Here is a 24,660-nt window from a genome sequence, read left to right on the forward strand (position 1 = left end):
AACAGAGAGGAAAATACTTCTGAACTAAGAGAGTGAGTGAAAAATTTGTTTTCATTCCCTTTGTGTTTTCTACTCTTTGGCATTGAGCTAGCATCCAAAATATGAACACATCTAATGGTTTCATATTTTTCTTTAACTTTTACTAATCAGGTGGGAAGAAAGAGAAAACTTGATTCAAAGTGACTCTGGTAAATAGGGAATGGCAATCTATCTTATTACAGACCTTAAGAGCAGGCAGTTCCCAGGGATGTTAAAGTGAGGGTTTCTATTTTATCACTTGCTGTACACCGTATATATAGTTCATCTTTTATTGGATGTAACTTTTCCTTCAATCACTGCTTGCTCTCAGCCTGATTAGGGTGTCTGCCTCTGAGCAGAGATGGTATCTAGAATTGGTACAGTGGCCATTACTAAAGGGCATGTATATAGGAACTCTTCTTAGTGGCTTCCAATACCTGCCTGCTCTAAGCTTTGGATGTTGAGGAGTGCCTTTCTCATTTGCCAGCATTGCCTTTTGATGTTGGTGATGAGAGCTTGTTTTTGTTTTTGTTTGGAGATTTATTCATTTATGATGTATACAGTGTTCTGCCTGCGTGTATGCCTGCAGGCCAGATGAGCGTTCCAGATCTCATTATAAATGGTTATGAGCCACCATGTGGTTGCTATGAATTGAATTCAGGACCTTTGGAAGAGCAGTCTGTGCTTAGGCATAGCACATAGTGTGGCTCTGTACTGTTACCATATTGTTGTGAAATTAATATTTGGATCTTCCAACCTCATGCCAAAAGACCTGTGACTAGGAATGACTGGGTTTTGCTGTATGCTGGGCTTTTTTTATTTTATTTTATTATTAGTTTTTTTTTTTTTTTTTTTTTGGTTCTTTTTTTGAGCTGGGGACCGAACCCAGGGCCTTATGCTTCCTAGGTAAGCGCTCTACCACTGAGCTAAATCCCAGCCCCTTATTATTAGTTTTTAATCAATACGTTTATTCATTATTCCCTAAAACAATATTTAGTTCTCCTGTTCATGGGAGTAATTTCTTTCCCCTATTGATATATAAAAACTTGTTTTTTTTTTTCAGAATAAGTTTTACATAGAAACTAAACTTAACAGAGACTTAAAAGATGACCTTATAAAACTGTTTACGGAACATGTTGCAGAGAAGCACATTTACAGCCTAATGCGTAAGTATACTTTTACTTCCTATGGGGGTGAAACAGCATTAGTCATGGTCTCCTTTTTCCTTTTTCCCTTCCTTCTCCAGCTCACTCTTAATCTTTCCTTTCATCTGAGAACATTGTCTTCTAAACTCCAATATTGACATCTCTAGAGCCATAGAAGTTGTTAAAGTCTACCTCAGTCTATAGAGAGAGTCATGACTGAACCTGGCTACTGTTCTGGGCCACTTAGGCAGGTCATTTATTGGACAGTGTCTTGTATTTGGCCTGTTCTGTGTTGCCATTTCTTTCCTGAGCAGGAGTATGATTAGGAGGGTCACATGTTACCAGTGACTTCTGAAAGAGCTCTAGGTGTCTGTGAAGGCGAGCACAGGCTCTCTCTGGTTTCTACTGTTAGTCTAGTGTGGCTGCTATTCACCATGTTATCAAGCTGTTAGCATTTGTAAAATATTTACTATGGCTGTTTAGATAGCTAATTAAGGTCCAGGTTTCAAGCTCAGTCAGTCTTTCCCAGTCCCTGGCTAACAGTAGGTAGTGTCTTTTCCTCTTTAAGGGAGTTTCCCTCTCCTGAATGTACTCCAGGCAAACTATCACTAGTAACTCAGCACCTTCAGAAGCCCATGTTATGGTCAGTATTCAGCAAGGCATTCTTTAGTATTCTGTAACTAATGTGGATCGTAGTTTATATTTTCTTGAAGACTTTAAGTTGTACTTAATTATTGTCACACAGAAGTTTTACTGAAGTTTACAAAGACATTGTTTTAAAGCTTGACCCACAAGCTCTTGTTTTCACTTTTGCTTTTAAATGAAGACAAGGATTTATATACTGGGCCAGTTCACTTTTGCAAGGCACAGTTTTCACACAATAATAAAGATGCAGTTGATATCATACCTCCCAGAGAGCCCAGAGTCCCAAAATAGGAGAATCATAAGCTCGGATTATAATACACATTATTTTTTTTAAGACCAGTCAGATACTTTTATAAGATTTTTGTACATTAATTCTGAGACATTCCACTTGTTTTGGTTTTGAGAGAGGGTCTTGCTCTATAATCCAGGCTGGCATGGAAGTTTAAGAAATCCTCTTGCCCAAACCTCTCAAGTGTTAGACAGTAGGCACCAGCTTCTAGCCTTTGGTTATAGTATTGAATACTGACATTGTTTTTAGCTTCCTAGAGCATATTTTCTTCTTTGTTAAAATTCCATAGAGAAATGCTACATCTGGTAGAAATATGTATTTCCTTTCTAAATATGTCTTTATACTGCTAATAATATGGAAGCCAACTTTATTGGATACCTGGGAAGAATATTGAAGAGAATATTGTATTGTACTTAGATTGGGTAAGAGTACTTCCCATATCTCATGAAATTGATATTTAAAGGCAGATATATCCTTTTCCTAACAAATGGAAAAAAAATCCTTAAGTTTTTATAAGTTGGATAAAGCTAAACTTATTAGATTATTGAACAGTTACTAGGTATTACACTTATGGTGGAGGACACAGAAAGTGACAATGGTTTGGGTCCCAGGACAGGTAGCCCTGTAAATGTTTTAACAGTTGCACAAGTGATCATCACAAGGATATTTAAATGGATAATACACACAGTTTACATGTAGCAGGACCTGTTCTAGATTCTTTACAAGTATTTAAAGTATTACATTTGTGACACTGTAGGGTAGGTGGTCATTACCATAGAAATTGAGTCAGAGGGATAAAAATCAAGTTCAAACATTAGTGACTCAGGGTTTGTGTTGTGGCTCTAGCGGCTACAACAAAGCAAATGAGTGTACCCAGTCTCTGTAATGTCTGAAAGTCTGAGCATCAGCTTCTGGCCTTTGGCTTTTACACATCTGGCATGCTGCTATTCCATTTACTGTCATTTGGGAACAGTGGCTTCAGCCAGTAGCATCTTAGTTTACTGTGCAGTCTGGAAAGGGCTTTAGTGAAGCTGATGTGACCCAACTGGGTCTTTCCATTTGTGGCTTACATGACTGAGATCTTAGTGTGGTTTTTAGTTTTCTCCAACGGTGAATGTTTCAAGATTCAGAAAGTAACAACTTGGAAGCTATAAATGTCTAAAGTCCTGGACTCAGAAAAAATTTCCTGCATTCTATTGGGTAAGCAGTCAGAGAACCTAGGCTCCTGGTGGTAGATCATAGATCCCCATTTCTCAAAGGGAGGTGCTTCAAACTAGTCTGGAGTCCATATCTGAAACTTAGAAAGCCAAGCAAAGTGATCTTGTGTGCCAAAACCAAATTGGTTCTCAGTGTGCTCATGTTCATGAATTGATGTTTTGTGAATGTGACAGTTGAGTGTCATCATTGTAGGTGAGGCTAGTTTTAACTCAGTGCTGTGCATGCTCATTTGTCCTTATAAAATAAACTGACTTACGGTTTTGGCTGGTAACAAAATTACTTTCCCTACAAATTAGTTTTCACCTTGAATTAAACTGAAAGGATAGCTAGGAGGTTTTACATTAATTAAAATATTGCTTGGTGCTGTATTGAGCAGATGCGACAATCAATATGTAGCAATTAGGTTGGACATTTTCAGAGAAAGTATAATTTGTTGACTTTTGCAGTTAAAGATAAGAGTTTACTTTGCAGAGTCAAATTACTATTTAAAACTTCTTAGCAGTCTACAGTTTAGTTTTAGACCCTTGTAGTTGGACACTTTTTGAATTTATGTAGTTTTAGTTTTCATTTCCAGACCAAATTACTAATAGGACCCCTTGGACAATGAAGGTGATAAGATGGCTCAGTATGTCAGGTTGCTGTAGAGTTAAGTGAAGAGAAGTAGCTCTTGCAAGTTATCTTCTGACCTCCATACATGCAGTGTAGCATTGATGCATGTGTGTGCATTACACACACACACACACACACACACACACACACACTATAAATGTAATGAAAATTTTAAAAAAGAAAGCCCAATGCAACATCATAGCACTAAGGAACATTTGAAACATCAGAGGAGCTCAGGACCTAATGTCATAAGATAGGGAGAGTTAAGGACTAGACTTCTGCCCCTAGGCTTAACACCCTATGATTGATGTATATCTGAGTAACAGGATTGTTGTAGAGCACTGCTCTTTAATATATGGCTTTCAGAAGAAACCAGTTACTAAGATGACACTTTTCTAGTACCAGTCTATGTAAGACCAGTGTCTTTGGTCGCATGTTTGAAGGAGGAGCATGTACAGGGGGGTCACAGGGAGTACAAGTCACAAGTCTTACAGCCTCTTCTGCCATCAACTAGCTCTGTGATTTTTAGATAGGGGTACATGCGTGTGCGTGTGTGCATGTGCTATGTTGGGGGTGCTGCTCATCTAGTTTGCAAACAACGATGAGAAAGGTGAGCACTTACTGGGTTCAGTAACCACCACCCCACCCCACCTCCAAACACGTACCCATTGTGTCCTTAGCAAGTCTCAGTTCCTTAGGGAGGAAAAGAAAGCTGGAAAATCCTTTAAATTTAAATACTTTATTCAAAGAGTTTTGAGAAGAAGGAATGTTAGCAAATTATTAAAATATCTTATCCACTCTTAATAATCCTTTCTTTACAAGTTAGAGGTTTTATTTTGCTTTATTGAGATGGAGTTTCTTGAAGCTCAGGGTGGCCCAAAACTCTTAAAGGTGACCTTGGACTTCTGTCTTCCTACTTTCACCTTCCTGGTTTGTATGGTGCTAGGGATCAAACCCAGGACTTTGTACATGATAGGTAGGTAGGTAAACACTACATCAGCTTCCGGTAATATTCACTCATGAATATAATTATATCCAGTTAGTTCATTCCAAATTGTTTATACCCATTTCATAAGTCATGCGTGTTTTTAAATTTTGCTGTTTCTTCATAGCTGTCAGGTTAACATAGAAATTATGGTAGAGCTGTTGGCAGACATTAGGATTTAGCCACAGTTTTGAGTATGTGGTTGAGCGTGAAAGCCTCAGGCATTGGTCAAAAATTAGGAATAGGAGAAAACGAGCACTTACAATTGGGGTGCATGCTGAATACCCAAGGCCTTCAGAATATAGAAGATTATTTATTCAGAAATTCAGTTTTCAAATGTATTTTAGAGTATATGATTTTTAAGTTCCCATTTATCATCTTTGAAATTTGTCATTCAAAATTAAATTTGTTATCTGTGGATGATGAGATGGGAAGATAAGCAAAGCAGCCCTGGGACCTTAGTAAATCCCATGGAACGTCCTGTGTCTGAAGTTACCAATCCTTGAAGGAAGAAGATACTACCATTTATAAAGACACGGATAAAGAAAAACAGCTACAAATCTGGTTTATATAAAACTCTACTGTTTCTTTTTCTTTTTTTCCCCCCTTTTCCCTCTTTTGGTTTGAGTAGTAAGATAGTGGGTGTTTTGTTTTTTTGCTTTTTGGCTTTTTTAATCTTTAAGAGAGATAAAAAAAATTACCTGTTTTAGGTCAGTGACTCTCACTCTGTCCAATAAATAGTTGAATTAGCGTCTGTTAATGATACAGTCTAGAAGTGTTATTGAAGTGTTTTAAAAATGTAGTAGGTAATATAAAAGAGAGTTGACTCTGTTCACAGTTAAAAGGGTTAGCTTTGTTGTTGCCATAGCAAAGTAGAAAAGGTGAATTGTAATCTTCTCTGGCTTTTTGTGTAGGAAGTTTTTTTTGTTGTTGTTTTTTGGTTTTTTGTTTGTTTTTTTGCAAGAAGGTGAAGGTATGGCATTTGTGAAAGTAGGCTTTGATACAGGTTATAAAATTGATGTTGGTTGAGTATCCCTAATCTGCAAATCCAGAATGCTCAGAAATCTATAATTTACTGTGGTTTTGAGAGGGAGGGGTCCAGTATGTAGTTATGGTTGACCTCTAACTCGAGAGCTCTGCCTGCTTCTGCCTCCCGAGGGCCAGGATTAAAGGCATGTACCACCATGTCCCCTGAAATCTGTAGCTCTTTGAGCATGACAGAAATTGGAGTATTTCAGATTTGTTGCACTTAGGGATGCTCACGACTTGTGATCCAAGCATTTTAGAGGAGGGTGATTAGAAGAAAGAAGGGTCAGGTGTCGTTTTCTTCCACTGAGGCACATTGAGTGCCCCAGAGCTGTTACTTTGGAAGGCCTCTCTTCTCTCAGACTCCTCTCTCTTCACTGCTTTGCTTGTTGCTGCTACAGCAAACCAGGCAGGCTCTTGTTGTATTGAGTGCTGTGTTGAAGCTTGTGTAATCTTGTGTATAAGCTCTGCTCTGTCTCATGCTGCTCTTTTCTTGTGATATTTACTCATTCAGCCTTAGAAATACTAATAGAACTTTTACTGTTAGCAAGTGTTACATGCTCTTTTCTTTTTTTCCTTTATTCTTTTTCATTTGTGTTTATTTTTTTCTCTTCTGTTTTTTTTCTTTTTCGTCTTTTCTTTTTCTTTCTTTTTCTTTTTCTTTTTTTTTTTTTTTCTTTTTTTTTTTTTTTTTTCCAGCTTTATTTTTTTGAAGCCCAGTCAACACCATTTCAGGTCACACCTTCAACTATGGCAAATATTGTGAAAGGCCTGTACACTCTCAGACCAGGTAAACACCTGTCATTTCTGTTGGGATTGGGCTTGTGTTTCTATTTATTACAGCCTTATCTGAGAGGGCAGTTGTCTTTATGCTTCATGAGGCTGAATGGCAATTGGGATTATAGTAGCAGAAGTCCTGGAACTCAAATCAGAGCGGAATGTTGGTTTAGGACTCACTTGGAACTATTTTCTACCAGTAAAAAGCAGTTGCTTTGGTTTTTGTAGCACCTTGAGAGAGATCCACAAAATAATTGGCTGGATATACTTACTGGATACAGTGGTAACACTCATGCACACCATCATTTGTGATGCTGAGGCAAGAGTGTAGTGAGTCTAAGGTCAGCCTGAACACTGCAAATCTCTAGACTATTGCGGAACAAAGAAAGAGAAATGAATTTCATGTTTGGTCTTAGCTTTGTCTTTGTTGTTATGCAGTTTCTCCTTCATTCCACACCGTGAATATGCATAAGAATACACACTCAAATTACATTTTCTAGTGCATTACATACTTGCAAGGGATCTAGAACAGTTGATAAAGGGAACATACGTAAACAGTGCTTTTATTTACAAGCAAGGCCTATAAACAACCTTAGTGTGCCTATTTCATAGTAAAGGGATGGTTAGATGCAAAGCAATCCAAAGAGCCTGTAGTTGTCTTCCTGCTATCTAGCCATTTATAATATGTCCATAGGGGAAGTTTTAGAAATTTCAGTGCAAAACATTGTCCTACAGTCAGTAAGCACAAAGGATGCTTTAAAAACAAGCAAAAACAAACAAGCACACCAGAAATTACTGTTCTGTGAAATTTGGTTATCTAGAGATTCAAAGAAATAAAATGTGAATGAAGGATGTTCATCAATAGTAATACCAATGATCAACGTTTTAGCTGTAGTTACTCACCACTTGAATTTCATGATTATTCTAGTGAACCCATAACTGATGGTAATTAGTTTAAAAGACACTTTAAAATTTGGCTTGCTAAAATAAGAACCAAGTGAAACTGGTTAGTAAGGAAGTAGAGTCAAGAAATAGTCTTTCTGAGACCGCTATAAAATGATCGGTAACATGTAATGTTCATGTTTATGTAACTTTGGCTTTGGTCTTAAGCTGTATTCTTTGTTACTTTTAACAGATTATTTGTATAAAATAATTGTATAAAGTTGCAAAAATAATTTACTACATGATCTAATAAGCTGGTATTTTTCTTCTAGTTTTTCTAATATTTGAATTCCATTTTTTTATAGTGTTATTAAAATGCCTCTTGAATATTTTTTGTATACTAGGTTATGGATGATGTCTTTCTTTTATGTTGGAAGTCTTCCCAGTGCAATATGACAAAATCTACCTTCTAAGGAGGCAGGTTTATTAGTCATGGCCTTTTAGATATGCAACAAAATTGCAGAATAAAGCTATTATCACTGTGGGCAGAAAAAAAATGTAGGTGCCTGTTTATCTAAATGCTGTGTTATCCAGGTTGGACTCTTGAATAAGATTTATATATACGCTTTGTGAGGAAAATTCTGTGTTTGAGAATTGTTCTTTTCAAAAGATGAATTTTATCACAGACTAACCTTTTGCTGCCCTAGGCGCTTTCAGAGAAGTTATTAAACATGTTTTGACATTTCCATGTCTTGGCAGTACCCATTATGTTCCTGGCCTAGTAAAATTCTAGGCACCTGACAGATAAAGGTTGGAATATTTCAAAGCTGAATTTTAAGTAGAGAAGTATTTCTGTCACAGGTGTCCTCGATGTTAGCCTTTCTATGCCACAGTTGAGTCTCCTTGGGAGGTTTTCAACCTTAGATTCCTGCCCTGACCCACTGGCAGTTTGAGTTTTTAGGAACTCAACTAGAACCAGCTTCAGCCGTCTTACCCTGCTCTTTTTCATCTACTGTATACACTTTTGTTCCTTTTGTTCTCTTTATTTTAATGACTAGAATTCACGCCAACTGCTGGAAGGATTTGGTTTCTGTGCCTCAGATGATTGGCTAGTCATTACCCATAACCCCCTAATGACTTTATAACACCACATGCCAGAGAGGCACACCACTGAGCATTTGTCATGATGCTGTGCAGCAGAGGTATAGGCTGGCTTGCTCCACTCCCTACACTGCATGCTTCCTTAAATTTAGCTCTTCTCTAGTTCGACGTTTTTATTTTCCCTACTTTTTAACTTGCCATTGGCCCACCACTATACAGCATCAAAACTGTGTCCATTTCAGATTGTAGCTTTTCAAGTGGGCATTTGGGCTTACAGAGCATTAGTGTATTCGTGGTTTTTTCAGTATAAACAGTCACACAGGTTAAAGGGGAATCTTGAAAGCCTTAATCTGAGATACTTGGAAAAGGCTGAGCAGAGCTCATGGAAAGCCGAGGCATCAGTGCCATCCCTGAGTGGAGGATCAGTTTGCATGTGTATTAGACCTTGCATAATAAGTTTTAATACTTACAAGCCTATTTCATTCTCTGGGTTTTTTGTTTTTGGTTTTGGTTTTTTTTTGTTTTTGTTTTTGTTTTTGTTTTTTTCAAATAATCCAGTTTTACTCATCCCCGAACCTGACATTTTTGTCATGTCCATTGAAAAATATATTTCCATGACCTCTCCTTTTTTATTTTCTATAGATTATTCTTTTGGTCTCGTGATGACCATGCAACTTTTTTTTTACCTTTATTGTTTTGCTCCCTCTCCTACATGGGGTTGTAATTCATTTGGGATTGGGAAGATTTTATTTCCAAAGCATCCACTGGTCCTCTGCCTCTTGCCTCTGAAGTGTGGTCTGGGCAGCTTTGTTGTTTGGAGTAGGGCGCTCCCAGAGCTGGACTTCGTCAGGTGCTCCTCTCCTCTCCACATCCTTCCACTTGGAATTGCCTGGTCATCTCATTTGTGTTTTTGTACAGCTTTAGAATTTTTTTTAATAATATTTACTAAAAAGTTACAGATTCAGTTTTCTTGAATTAATAATGTAAAAATGTCCATTTTCTTTATAATTTTAGGTATATTTCTGTATGTTCACCAAAACAGAGCTACACTAGGTTTTATTTGGTTTAATTCAATTTTTTGTTATTTAAATAAACTTGCTTGTTTCATTTAAATTATCATTACCTTGATGAATCATTTGTTTTCCTTGACAGAATGGGTTCAGATGGCTCCGACATTGTTTTCTAAGTTTATTCCAAACATTCTGCCCCCAGCTGTGGAATCTGAACTTTCTGAGTACGCTGCCCAAGATCAAAAGCTTCAAAGAGAACTCATACAGAACGGTTTTACCAGGCAAGTTGGCTTTTCCTTAGTGACGATTTCTTGTTTCTCTAGGCTTCTGGCTTGGCGTGCTGCTGAGTGTCTTGGGCAGAGGAGTCGCTGAGAGCTGGGGTTGCAGGCTCCTTACTGTTGTGGAAGCGCTGGTTTTTGTGTGCATTTGAAGAATGGGTAGTTAGATGGACAAGGCTCTTCTAGCTTGGAGTTTCTCACATTAATCCTGAGCACAACAAAAAACACTACTGAAACATTAAAATTAATTATTATGCATTTTTTCCACTAAACTTTCTTTCATGTTTTCTCTAAATCTAAATGTTCTTTAAAAGTAAAATATCTCTATAAATGTTCAGAAAATTTGCTTCCCTTGCTTTTGGAGTATGTTTTATTTTCTAAAATGTTTGCAATTCCTTATTGTGCCCATACTCCAGCAAAATCTGGAAAAGTATAGTTCTTTTTTCTTTTTTTCTTTTCGTTTTAATATTTAAGTTAAAATGAATTAATATAAAAGTCAGGAAATCAGTCATTCAAGGATATACTAGTAACGTTTATTTTCATATTTTTTATGTTTAGCTATCTTACCTATCTTCTGGTATCTGAATACCTTCCTGATATTGAGGAAAATCATGAAAAAGAGAGGGATGAACATTCTTCTAAACAATTCTAGTGCCAAACTGAATTTCAAGGAAAAAAAAAAAAACCCTCCCAAAACTGCCTTTACCAGGATCGATTACTTAATCTGTTTTAGGTTAAGAAAGTTTTGTTGTTATTGTTCTCTGTTCTTTGTTGGTCCACAGATGATGAGGACGATGGTGATAATGATGATGGTGATGGTGGTGTGATGGTGATGATGATGGTGGTGGTGATGGTGGTGGTGGTGATGGTGTGATGGTGATGATGATGGTGATGATGTTGGTGGTATGATGGTGATGATGGTGATGATGGTGATGGTGGTGATGATGGTGATGATGGTGTGATGGTGATGATGATGGTGATAGTGATGGTGGTGGTGGTGATGGTGTGATGGTGATGATGATGGTGGTGATGATGATGGTGATGGTGGTGGTGATGGTGGTGTGATGGTGATAATGATGGTGATGGTGGTGGTGGTGTGATGGTGATGATGATGGTGATGATGATGGTGTGATGATGATGATGATGGTGGTGGTGATGATGGTGATGATGATGGTGGTGGTGGTGGTGATGGTGGTGGTGGTGGTGTGATGATGATGGTGGTGGAGGTGATGGTGGTGTGATGGTGATGATGATGGTGATGATTACTAAGATTTATTGCCTTTTTTTTGGTCATGGTAGCATCTTGTAGACATGAGGTAGTAGAGGCACTGGGAATTCTCCTGGCCATTTACCTCCCTCCCTTACACAGCTTGTATCAGAAATGTCAGTGCAGAGAGGTAGTGCTTCAAATGTGAGTGGATGGCTTTTCTTTGAGATTGAGGAGTCACTTATCTCCCAATATTAACTAGGGTATTTATGCACAGAGTGAAGCCATAGTGCTGTGTATTTTTGACAATTTCATGGGTGGCTTTAATGTATCTTAATCGTAGCCATCCCCCCATTACCTGCCATACTTCTCCCTTCCAACTTCATGTCCTCTCTTCATTTTGTTTCAGTAACTCAGAATCCAGTCAGTGCTGTCCATGTGTACATGGGTGAAAGTTTTACCTCCTGGGGTGTAGGTAACCTGCCAGCAGTCCCCTCCCCCCAAAAGTGACTTTGCCTCCCCAAGCATCCATCAACTGCCTCAGCTAGAGGTGAAACCTCAGGAATTTCTCCTTCACATATTCATCTTTAAATAATATAAGAATAAACAGTAATTCTTATTTCTACTTGTTGTCTACCTCAACTGATTAAGTAGCTATTATTACTAGATTTTTTATTCTAGTATTTGTAATTATAGATACAAGGAAACATAAGTATTCCTTTATTTATTCCCACCCAGCCCTGCCCCAAGTATTCTACTGTGTGTCAATTTAGATTGTTAGACATTTTACTTACTTAACAAGTTACCTCACTGGATCATAAGTAGTTTTTTGGTAATACAGAGTTGCAGTTGGCGAAACAAAAATAAGCCTAATTCAGTGTGTGTTGAATGTGTATTTCAGAAATAGCTTGGCTGAGTTGAGGGTAGATATGATTGAAGTGTGATTAATGCTGCCATTTTTCAAACGCTCTAAATGGCCACTCCTGAGCACTGGGGGTTCATCCACAGGCTCTCTTGGCCCCATCTTGGAGACTAGAATAAGTGTGGAGCTGCTGGGTACATGACTCTGTCAGACTTGGGTTTGGAAGAGATGAATAGCTGACTCTGGACACTATCAGACAGTATTTCTTTTTCTTTAAAAGGACCACTGTAGTATTGTGCCCAAGGCCAACAGGGTCAGGGAACTGTTTTGGGCTTTGCTGTAAATTAGAATTTTTATTACTCATAATGGGATTCTTGAAAGCTTTTTTTAAAAAAATTAGGTAGTATTTTAAGATGTAGTAAAATTGAAATGTCTGTATCACACTTAATCGGGCCACTTTTATAATTAACACCCTGTTGCACCTCTATAGGGCTTAGCTGTCCTGCCAGCATTTCAGTAATGACAGATGCTTCTAATAGGGTTTGAAGTTTATGGCCTTATACTAAGGTAGTCTCCCAGCTACTCTGTGAACTGTTCTAGCACTGTGGCTTGGCACTCCTATTCTGTTTCAAGAGAAATTTTGTCCCCTTATTTCCTGTTCCAGCTACTGGCTATCAGTCCTTTATTTTAACCAGTCAGAAGTATGACAATGTCAGAAATCTCTTAGGTTGCCTGACCTTCCTGTTTTGGGAAGGTAGGGAAGGATCGTATAGAAATGACAGTACCAACATAGTGTCAGCACCTAGCCCCCAGCCTCTGTAGTAATCAACAATTGAGAAAACAGAGACACCTTAAGACAGTGTAAGGAAGGTCACCCCAACACACATTTACTGTGAGGATTGTACTCTGCCTTATAAATAGTTCTCACAGGTTCTTTGAACAGAATAGGCCCTACCAAAGGTAACCTAGAACTCATTCTTTAGGCTTGCTGTCACCTGTCAGAAAGGATGCCATGCTTAGCCTCTGTAGAAAGCCTATCTCTGCTTGTGTCATGGACCTTCTGTGTAATGCCCTGTCACTCTAATGTTCCCATAGTCATTAGCTAGCTAGGATCATTTAGAGAAAACTTATGTTCACTAATGTGAAAGGGGAGAGAAACTCAAAACACACAGACTGTTAACACTTTTACTGCTTATTTGTCAGTTTTATTTCACCAGTGTTCTGAGCTCTGCGTTTTGTATCAAAATCTTGAAATGTTTTTACATAATATGCAAATGTCTTCAGATCTGTCCTCTATAGTGGATCTTTAGGTATATGGAAATAGAAGACTAGAATAGACATAGTAAGCTAAAAGCATCATAGCCCCCCCCCTTTAAATTTTTTATTAGATCTGTTTCTTTACTTACATTTCAAATGTTATTCCCTTTTCCAGTTTCCTGTCCATAAGCTCCATCCCCTCCCCTCCCTTCCCCGTCCCCCATACGGGTATGCCCCCCATACTCTTTCAATCCTTCCTCTAATTCCCCCCAAGGGGGTCTTGTTCTCAGTTCAGTGGTTTGCTACTAGCATTGACCTCTGTATTGGACATGCTCTGGATGTGTGTCTCAGGAGAGATCTATATCTGATCCCTTTCAGCATGCACTTTTAAGCTTCATCAATCCTATCTAGTTTTGGTGGCTGTATATATATGGGCCACATGTGGGGTTCCTTCAGTTGCTGCTTTAAACTTTGCTTCCATATCCCCTCCTATGGATATTTTTTTTCCCCTTTTAAGAAGGAGTAGGAGCATCCGCGTTTTGGTCATCCTCCTTGAGCTTCCTGTGGTCTATATATTGCATCTTGGGTAATTCGAGCTTTTGGGCTAATATCCACTTATCAATGAGTACATACCAAGTGTGTTTTTCTGTGATTGAGTTACCTCACTCAGGATGATATTTTCTAGGTCATTCCATTTGCCTATGAATTTCATGAAGTCATTATTTTTGATAGCTGAGTAGTACTCCACTGTGTAGATGTATCACATTTTTTAAATCCATTCCTCTGTTGAAGGGCTAATATCCAAAATATACAAAGAACTTAAGAAGTTAGATTCCAGAGAGCCAGGTAACCCTATTAAAAAATGGGGTACAGAGCTAAACAAAACATTCTCAGCTGAGGATTATCGAATGGGCAAAAAGCACCTAAAGAAATGTTCAACATCCTTAGTCATCAGGGAAATGCAAATCAAAACAACCCTCAGATTCCACCTCACACCAGTCAGAATGGCTAAGATAAAAACTCAGGGGGTTGGGGATTTAGCTCAGTGCCAGCACAAGGCCCTGGGTTTGGTCCTCAGCTCCGGAAAAAAACTCGGGTGACAGCAGATGCTGGCGAGGATGTGGAGAAAGAGGAACATGCCTCCATTGTTGGTGGGATTACAGACTGGTACAACCATTCTGGAAATGAGTCTGGAGGTTCCTCAGAAAATTGGACATTGCACTACCTGAGGACCCAGCTATACCTCTCCTGGGCATATACCCAAAAGATGCTCCAACATACAACAAAGACCCATGCTCCACTATGTTCATAGCAGACTTATTTATAATAGCCAGAAGCTGAAAAGAACCTAGATGCCCTTCAACAGAGGGATGGATTCAAAAAATGTGATATGCCTTTCTCTCCTGTAACTGAATTGGTTGGGGAGAAGAAGCAGGTTGGTGTCGCTGTCAGAAATTACTCTGTGGAGAGTAAGCTTATTGGAAACAGAAAACAGAGGGCCTGGGCTAGAGTGACCATTAATTCCTGACAAGCATCCCACAAATAAAATATTCCATCTGAGAAGAGGTGACCTCGGTTTCTGGACTACAGTAGTACCTTGTAAAGATACTGCTGTGTTTTGAGTCAAGATGGTGGCCCCTGTATGTGGCCTTTTTCATTTCATAGCAGAAGACAGTGTACAACTGGCAAACTTCACAAGTCAGGTATTATCTTTGGCATCTACATCAGCTACTTTGTTCTGTCTGCTGTTTTTCATACCTGCATTTCAGCCTGTTACTTACCCGTCTTCTGTTTTTTTAACTGATGAGAAAGTAGGAATGGATGCTTTGTTGTAGAGGTCCCAGACATAAAGTTGTGCATCTTTGGTTTCAACGATGTATGTTGCTTGTCTGGCTTTGGTAGGTCACAAAGTTGGATATTGTCTTTTTAGGCTGTTCAGGGCTATTCCTGGAAAACACAATGGAATTTTTCCTAGATGCTCATTGTAAAGAATTTCAAGTACAAAAAGTTAATGCTGTGAAGACAGAGAATGAAGTATGATGTGGTATTGGCCTTCAAGAGGATAACTGAGCTGAGGAGAGGAGAAAGAGAGCTATGTGAATGCCTTGGGGAGAGAGTGGCAAACAAGAAAAGATTACCAGCCCCAAAGTAAGCTGTAAAATGAGGTGGGAGAGACAGGCCAGAGCCATGACACTGGACTGGGAAATGAATTGGAATTGATTTTGAGCTAATGGAAAGCTATGATGGGTTTTAATCAGAGGTGCGAACTATCTTATTTATACCTTTATATATGCTCACTGTTGCTCTTATCAAGCATAATAAATAGCAAGCCTGAAGATGTTCTGAGGATGGAGCTGGACACACACTGTATTGTGCATATGGTAAATTTTCAGTATGTGTTTAATGATGAAGATGCTGGTCCTTCAGATCTCAGAAATCAGCTACCTATAAATCCTGGGGCCACAGAGCTGGTATGATTTGCGTCTTTGGAAAGAGGGAAGAATGTATATGGAGAAGGAAAAGTGCTCTGTGACAGTATTCAGCAAAGCCAACAACAATGGCAACAATGGGTAGGAGAAAGGTCAGAAGAAGCTAAGAAAAGGGTTCAGGAAAGATGGATAAGTTGCACCCTTGGTTGATTGACAAGCAACTGGTGCCATTACTACTCATTGCTTAAGCATTGGAGTCCAAGTTAGTGTCTGGGAAGCCAGAAGTGGGATTCATGGGAGGCTTATGGCCCATTCACAACCACTCTTAACTGTAGTACAGAACTTGACTACCACTAGGCTGGGCATTGTATGTGAAGATTTGTTTTCCACCACAAAAGTCAGTCTTCAAGCACCATTGATTAGGACTTCCAAAGGCTTTGAGATTCTCAAAGTCTCATTTGGGGACTTGAGGGGAAGATTTTTAACCACCGTTTGATATTTAAAGTTTTGCTAGTTGATGTAGGTTACTAAGGATATTGTTAGCAGAATCCTGAGTTGTTTTCAAAAACATGTTAGTTTGCACCTGTTTCTAGTACTCAGTGCAAAACATCTTTATAGATGATCCTTCATCTAATAACTTTCTATATTTAACAGATATATACACCCTTGAGTTAAGAACACGCAGGGTAAAAAGAGTCAGCTGGTGTTCAGTGTTCAGGCTGTTGGGTTAGAACTTAAGCATTTGCTGTTTGTACTATCATGAACATTAGTTTATTGCTGCTGGTGTTGTGGTAGACCAGTCAGCTCTGTTGACTGCTTCCTCTTTTCTTATCCCCAGAGGTGACCAGTCCCGGAAGAGAGCTGGAGATGAGTTGGCTTACAGTGAGTGATAATGCTTTTCCTGTTTCGATGGGATCGTGATGTGGGCCAGCTTCTAGGGGTTAATAATGGAGACCATGTGGTTAGAGGTATAGTCTAGATGGCCCAGCTTGGTCTGTGGAGTTGGGGTCATTCATTCCTTGGGCTTATTAAGCAGGTGCCAAGAGACCACTCAGATTCTTTATCATACTCAGGAATGAGGTAATGCCCCAAGATCAGTTCCTGGTGATATTGGTTCGTTTTCACTTATCTCAGAACTGTGTGTTTTTTTTTTTGTTTTTTTTTTAAATAAACACACCAGGGGATAGAGATCAGGAGGAAAATGGACTTGCATTTACAGAGTGCTCTCTGTTCCTCATGGTTTTTCTTCTTCTGACTTCTTTTCAGACAGTCCATCCGCTTGTGCAAGTTCCAGAGGGTATAGATAGTGACTGTTGAACTACGTTTCTCCCGAGAGAAGACACACTGGAGCTACAGAAACTGTTCCAGGCACAGTGGGGCCTGCACCACTCAGGAGCTCTGTCAGAGGCTGTTCTCAGAGAGGATACCGGACTTCTTTCTTTGATTTTCAGTTTTTAAAAACAAGAACTAACAAAAACAATTGCTGCTAGACTGGGGGGTGATTTGAAGTGGGACAATCTTTAATCTACAGAGCAAGTGTCTTGGAGAGCGGCCGTTGCTAAAGGGAAGCTCAACATTTGAATCAGCTTCCTCCAGAAATACAAGAACGAAAGAATCTTTTTTTTTTAAAGCCCTCGTCTTGTTCATTTGTGGACTTGGAACATGGTGTCACATGTCAAGATATCTTTGCTTTAAAACCAAGCAGATATTACAATACAGTGTTTTCACCCATTCCCCAAACAATCTGTTTTAAATTCAGATTGGTCTATGTTTAGCAATTAGTCTTGTGGAGGAAAATGCTAACTGCTTTCACTATCACTTTCCCTGTCAATTCCCGTTTTCAACTGTGTGCCTTGAGCTCTGTGCACTTTGCAGCTATGTGACCATGTCATCAATCTCACGATGCTTCAAACTGGCCCACCAAAGCCTCTGTATGGCTTTGTGTTTGTAGCAGAACCTGATTGAGAAAATGGAAGCACTAGAGGCTGGTCAGAATTCACCCGGCTGTCCCAGCTCTCCTGGGGACCAACTCTTACTGAGTGGTTTCCATTCTGCTATCCCCTCATCTGATCTCAGCTTCAAGTGGGATGGAGCCCTGGTTTAGGGCTATGATACTGTAGAGATTGCCCAACAGAGGGGGTTGCTCCCTTGGTCCCTCTCGGGATGAATGGTTTTAAAGCCAACTATGGTCCATCTCATTTTATTGGGTGTATTTAATATGAAAAAAGGTCAGCTCTACCCTGCATCTTGTAAACATCATGTTTGTTATTAAGTGCAACAGGGAGAGTTTGCACTGTTGTTTGAAGGCTCCTTTCAGCTGTGGTAAAGTTGTATTACCCGTTTCCTACACCAACTGTGCTCTTTAGTTCTTCACAAAAGTCTGAAGCTTATCCAGTTGTTTTTCAGTAATAACAAAACTAGACATAGCAAGGAAAAAGTATTTTTCTTCTCAATTTTGCTTGAATGTGAAGTGAGCATTGGCTTTGTGCTACCAGGCTCCATCAGACAGTGATGCTGACCATTTAGAGAATGCACCTAATGCTACTGCTACCAACTCATGGGCAGCAGAGTTAGAAGTAGAACACCAGGGACAAGAACATTACCCAGTAGCAGTCCTGTGTTTGTAAACAATGTTCCAGGGGAGGAATAGTTAAGGGTTGACAGCTTGATTCTTTCAGGTACTTGTCTGCAGTTGGTAGAGTTTGTGGGGGGTTTAATTGGCTCATTCCATTTGGGTTACATTGAAAAACCCTGAGTAGGGACAAGTGGGCTCTTATTATGGTCTGTATAGCTTTTTCTGCTCTAATGTCAAGGGAAAATTTTCATTTTATTAAAAAAACCCAGTTTACCTTTCTGATGGAATGCTCACCACAAAGTTGTAAATATCATTTGGAAGTGGTTTCTTCTACCCAGCTTTAATATTTTTGACAATAGTAAAGTTGGAGCATTTCTTGAAACATAGTAGTTTCAAGAATAGTTCATAATAGTTGAAACATAGTGGTTCCGTGTCTTAATTATGCCCTCCTGCTCCCCCGGGAGAGAGTGCTCTTCTTTCTCTCCAAAAGAACTTTCCCTATAAAAGCATTATATTAAATAAATTGGCATTAAAGTGGGTGCTTTTGTGTTACTAACTGAATGGAAAAATAGTCATACTCATTTTGCATTAGCACAAAATAGGCAGAGGAAAGCCTGTGAAATTCTCATTCTCTGAGTCTAAGCCTGGCACCACTTTGCTGGTACTGAAAGGCATGGGGAAAATGAGTGTGCTCCTGAGGGCTGTGTCCTGGTGGTTTAGCAAGGCTTTACAGTTTGTAAACTTCAGGTGAAATTGACACTTCTTGTTAATTGAAGTCTTTACAGAAGTCTTAATCTCCAACTACAAGGAAATAAAATCTGTTCTGTCTCATTTTGTATTTCCTGAAAATATTTTCTTTTCAAGTGTACTTGTGCTCTTACCAGTACAGTTTTTCTACCCCTGCTGAGGACTGTTTTTCTCAATCAGATCCTTAACGGTCAAATGGTATAGATCAGTTAGTCACTGTAATATAGTTGATTTGGCTAGATGGCTAATATGGTTTTATTTGCCTAAAAGTAGGCCTTTTAAAAAAAAAGAAAACCAGGTGGGTTATCTTCAAGTGATGGTTTAAAAAGTAAACAGATGATAGTGTTGAGAGACCGTGCTCATTTTAAAGGTTGACCTTATGCTTAGATTATCTGGTGACCTGCTGTCATAACTGCACCCTGACCTGACAAGAATCATTTTCCTGGGGGCAGAAAGTAGAATTTAGTGGCACCTAAGCAGGGTTAGCAAGAAGAAACTCTCGCTTGCATTCACAATTAGTAATGATACAGTGCATTACTAAAACTTCTCAGTCTTTTATTACAAGTCACCTGTTCCCCTGTTTGCTAGAATGAAGTTGGTTTGTGTGTTGGTGAGACTGCAGAGGAATGGATGTCCCTGGTCATGACACTGCATGTCTCAGACCTGTCTAGCTGCTGCCCCCCTGTCGTTTACTTTCTGTCAGGTTGCAGATTTGCACACGTGAATGATTCCTCAGGAACAGTTTGCACACTCCTCACCTCAATATAGTCTGTACAGACCAAACAGCATCTAAGGTTATCAGCACAAGAGGGTTCATACACCTACTAGCAGAGGCCATGTGAGCTTGCAGGCAACTGGTTTCTGCACGTAATAGGAAGAGGAGCACATAGTGTTTGTTTAAATGACCTCCCAGTTCTCGCTGTAACCAGAGTAAGAAACCTTCCAGATGGTGTATTGGGGCTGTGTTTTTTGTCTGTTTTTTCCTCTTTTCTGTTTTTCCTCATATATGCAAGAGGAATTGCCCAGGAGCTAATATTCAACTGTTTATTAAGCTCTGTCCTTAAGCATTATTCAATGAAGTGCACTAATCTGAGATAATAAGAAACAACTAAAAAGCAAAACAGAAACTGTGCATTCGCTATCCATCTGTTAGAGTTCATTTTTTAGTGTGTTCTTGAGCTTTTTAGCTTGGAATATTTATTTTTATCCAAGTATAGGGCTCTTAAGGGGGGACGTTAAAATTCAAGGTTGGAATGTGACACCCTTAACTGACATCTGGAAGAAGTATTGACTTTTTCTGTTGGTGACTGCTTTTAGTAATACTGTGTAAAATGTTCGTTTTTACCAGAGCTTCAAGCAGAAGTCATAGGGGTTCATAGAGAAGTGACTCTTCTGTGCTTTTGTTACCGTGTAGAAATTTCCCTTGGTTTCTGACCCCTAGACTATTTGGAAGGAGGTGCTTGTTCTTTTCCAAAGGAAATGCTCCCTCTCTGGTCCCCTGCTGCTTAGCTGCAGTCACTGCCGCCTCCCTCCTGCACTAGCTGGCACCTTAATTTAAACCTCCTTCCTGAGCCAGGGATGGGTCTGCCTCCTGGGTGCAGGACCTGTTACTTTACAGGACCAATGTCTGCCATGAAGATCTTCATTGTAGGCCTGATTCCATTGTTAGAAGAGTGCTGCTGGATTATACCCAGGAAAGTTGTCAACATGGCTCTTGGGTTGAGTGATTTGTTAAAAAAAAAAAAAGAAAACTACTTTGGTTCTTAACATGTTTAAATACTGTGATTGTACTAAATTCAGTGAGACTGGGTATTCTCGTAAAGGTGGCAATGCTCTCGGTTCTTAGTCTTACGTCAGTGTTAACAGCCATCAATTTTCAGAGAAATTACTTAAACATCAAGTCCTGGGAAATTGGCTCAAACAAATGCTTAAACAAAATTTGGAGATCATGTGCAGGCTAATGGAGTTTGCCGCCTACCAGCATAGCAGAGTAAATGAAGCATTGCTGTCTGTTCTCCAGACCATTTGTCATAAATGGTAGATCTGGCACTGTCCTTCACAGCTTACTTAAAGAACATGACTGAAGCACTTCCTGCGCTGGGGTACAAAGCTGTTGGCCTGGGCTCTCTCCTTGTAAACATGGTGGATTCTGAATCACTCCTCTGTATTAGGTGTATATTCTCACTCTAAAGTATTGTGGTTAATGAAAAATAAATCTTGTACAGATGTCATTAAACTTGCTTTTTAAGTTTTGTGCAGGTGTCCCTGGACTTCATACCTGGTTTACTGTTGTAACATGGACGGTCAGTTCCACTTACAGGGTGCTCTGTCACATGGTGGCTACAGCTCAGATACAGTCCTGACCACTGTATCCGTGACTACAAAACTTTTACAGTGCTTTAGGCACAATAGTATGTTTATAGATATGAACCATGGGTGTCTGTTTTGTGTATAGGTATATAGTGCGTAGTATGAGTGTACTGTAGATGTATCTAAGCCTGCTGTAGGTTATATGGTATGTGTGCGCATATTCACGGTGGGTGTATATAGTGAGTAGGTACATGTACTGTAGATACAGTGTATAGCATGTAGACATGAATGTACTGTAAGTGTAGTGTGTGCACATGCACGGTAGGCATACATGGTGTGTGTATTCAGTGTGCTTTGGCATACATAGTGTGAGTGCACATATTTGCTAAAGGCATATATAGTGTACATGATTTCCTTGGTGGAGGGACCCAGAAGCTCATAAGCACTTGATAACATTTTGACTGTTGTAAACATCTCATTTCCTTTTGGTTTAATATGTGAGTCCAGTCCAAAGACCAAAAGACTTGTTTTAAATATAATTTAAAATCTCATATGTAAGTGTAAACCGATGAAAGAAGAAAAATTAGAAGGAACTTGCTGTACCAGAAAGATACATCACATTTTCCATAAGTGTTATTAAATTTAAAATAGTGTAAACATAGACGGGTTAATAGGAAATGGGTAAAAATATGAATGAAGGCATACATTAACAATGGCTTTTAAGAGTTATTCTGGCCACGAGACACTGTTCATTGAAAACTGTTGAAGAAAATTGAATTGATTGTTGTCATCCCATTCATCAAAGAAAGCTCAGATGGACTAAAAATTAAATTTAAAAACAGCACAAAAAAGTATGACTCCCCATCTCCAGGAATTGAGTAGTTTTTTTTTAGATCACTTGAGACACAAGTGCTGCAGACATTTTATCTGTCTTTGTGCTCTGTAGATGTTCAGTGTGTGTACTTATGGATGCATTTAAATTTTTTTAATTTTTATGTATGTGTGGCCTGTACGAATTTATATGTACCATGTGCATACACTAATCTAGACCTAGGGCATCAGTTCTCAACCTGTGGGTTGTCAGGGGTCAAACGACCTTTTAACAGGGATGGCATATCAAAAATCCCTGATCAGATATTTATAGTATGATTTGTAACAGTAGCAAAATTATAATTATGAAGTAACAATGAAAGTGGTTTTATACTTGGGTGTCACCATAGCATGAGCTGCATTCAAGGATGGCAGCTTTAGGAAGGTTGAGAACTGATAATGCCCAGGCTGTCACAGTACCAAGAACCTAGTGTAGGCCTGCTGGATTTAAAAACAACACACAGGTTTTGTGTTAAGAGATAATGCCAAAGTTTTACTGAGCTTTACAATACATATACCCCAACCACAGGGTGGAGATTAACTCCTGGGAAGCACAATAGAGAGAATGTGCATTCAGCAGGAAAACAAACCAAAACCAAAAGCTTACATCAAAGATGTTCAGCCCAGGTGTTACTCCTCAAGACCAAATAGAAAGGCCAGGATGTTCCTCCAAAGGACAAAGGCTTTCACGTGCACCAGGAAGGCTCAGCAGGGGAGAACCCCTGAACTAGAGTTAGAAATTGATGTTGTGCTGGGAACCAAACCCAGGTCCTCTGTAAAAGGCATATTCACTGGACGCAGAGCCATCTATTCTGCCCCAAATTGGCTAAATGTGCTTTTATAGTCTTACACACAAGACAGAAAAGAAAACATTTAAACTATTTTTGGTAGAATTTGTATCTTTTAAAACTTTTCTCTATTAACCCCCCCCCTTTTTTTTTAATTTGTTGTTTCTTGAGACAGAATTTCTCTATGTATACCCTGACTGTCCTGGAACTCGCTCTAAAACAGATTGGCTTCAGACTCAGATCCACCTGCCTCTGCCTCCCAAATGCTAGGATTAAAAGAATGGGGGTTTGGGGGAGCATTTAAGTAAGAGACATGCAATTGGAAGGTGATTTGAGGCTGCAGTGATCACCCACTAACGCTTGCTATGTATGTGTGAAAACCAAAGTTTGAATCCTAGGGAACATGAATGCTATATGCTAGCTAGCAAGATGGGAGGTATGGACAGAATATCTGGAAGCTTGATGGCTGGTTAACCTGACATTGGGGTGGTAAACAGAGACCATTTCCCAAAAAAGGTGGAAGACCAGGAACTGCACCTAAGATTGTCCCCTGATGACTGAACTATTGCATGTGTTCACAGGAATACATTTGGACATTTATACACAATATTTTATAAACTTTATGTCTTTAGTTAGGGTTAGCATTACTCTGATGAAATACCATGACCAAAAGCTGGTTGGTGTTTTATAACATGTTTTCTTGGAGCCTTTAATCCCAGCAGAGGCAAGTGCATCTCTGAGTTTGAAGCCAGCCTAGTCTACATATCAAATTACAGGACAGTTGGGACTACACAGAGAAGCCCTGTCTCTGGGCGGGGGTAGGGGTGTTGGGGGTGGGACACAACTGGGACAGGGACCCAAAAAAAACAAAACCATTCTATCCTGCAGGGAAGCTCTCTAAAAAAGGTGAAGAACTCATCAAAATAGCTTCAGGAAGTCCCTAAAACTGACCAGATTCCCCTACCTAGGTCTCCTGCCAGAGTAATCAAAAGCTGAGAGTCCTGCTTAAGAGGAAAGTGCTAAACTGCAAAGACTTATAATCTGAGCTGCAAAATAGACAGGAAAAAGAAAAAAGAAAAAGAAAAAAAAAGAAAAGAAAAAGAAAACCAAAACAAAACAAAAAAACAATTCAATGATGACTGACCCAACCAGCTGCCTGGAAGAAGGAGAAGCCAGTTCAGTTGCCTAGAAGAGGTTAGGACCAGAGTCACTTGGAAATTACACTCTCCGGCCTGTTTAGCTGCCTGCAGACTGTGCAGTGTCTTCCATGTTACCCAGGTTTTGTGAGCTGTCACCCATGTTGGAATGGGCGTTGGTGATGCAGCTGTCTGGGTCATTTCTGATCCTGTAAGTAACTCCAATAAAACTCATTGGTTCAGCAAGTAAAAGGTCTGTACAATAAGAACTTCAAGACTCTGAAGAAAGAAATTGAAGAAGACCTCAGAAGGTGGAAAGATCTCCCATGCTCATGGATTGGCAGGATTAATATAGTAAAAATGGCCATTTTACCAAAAGCGATCTACAGATTCAATGCAATCCCCATCAAAATACCAATCCAATTCTTCAAAGAGTTAGACAGAACAATTTGCAAATTCATCTGGAATAACAAAAAACCCAGGATAGCTAAAACTA

The 24,660-nt window shown here is 39.3% G+C and overlaps 1 protein-coding gene across 3 annotated transcripts in view; it reads left to right on the top strand.

Moving 5' to 3' along the window:
- Window positions 1–21,314, top strand: part of Cacul1 (CDK2 associated cullin domain 1) — a 59,040-nt gene extending 37,726 nt beyond the window's left edge. Inside the window, exons 5-10 of one of the 3 annotated variants that reach the window (XM_032892221.1) lie at window positions 1,082–1,184; window positions 6,267–6,281; window positions 6,651–6,725; window positions 9,848–9,986; window positions 16,577–16,620; window positions 17,005–21,314. In XM_032892221.1, the coding sequence (XP_032748112.1) occupies window positions 1,082–1,184; window positions 6,267–6,281; window positions 6,651–6,725; window positions 9,848–9,986; window positions 16,577–16,620; window positions 17,005–17,045 (417 nt within the window). In that variant the 3' untranslated portion in view covers window positions 17,046–21,314. The remainder of the gene's footprint in view (window positions 1–1,081; window positions 1,185–6,266; window positions 6,282–6,650; window positions 6,726–9,847; window positions 9,987–16,576; window positions 16,621–17,004) is intronic. The other 2 variants (XM_032892220.1, XM_032892219.1) reach the window with 2 other exon arrangements.
- The last annotated feature ends 3,346 nt before the right edge of the window (window positions 21,315–24,660 follow it).

Source organism: Rattus rattus, chromosome 2, assembly GCF_011064425.1.
Source record: "Rattus rattus isolate New Zealand chromosome 2, Rrattus_CSIRO_v1, whole genome shotgun sequence".
Lineage (NCBI taxonomy): Eukaryota > Metazoa > Chordata > Mammalia > Rodentia > Muridae > Rattus > Rattus rattus.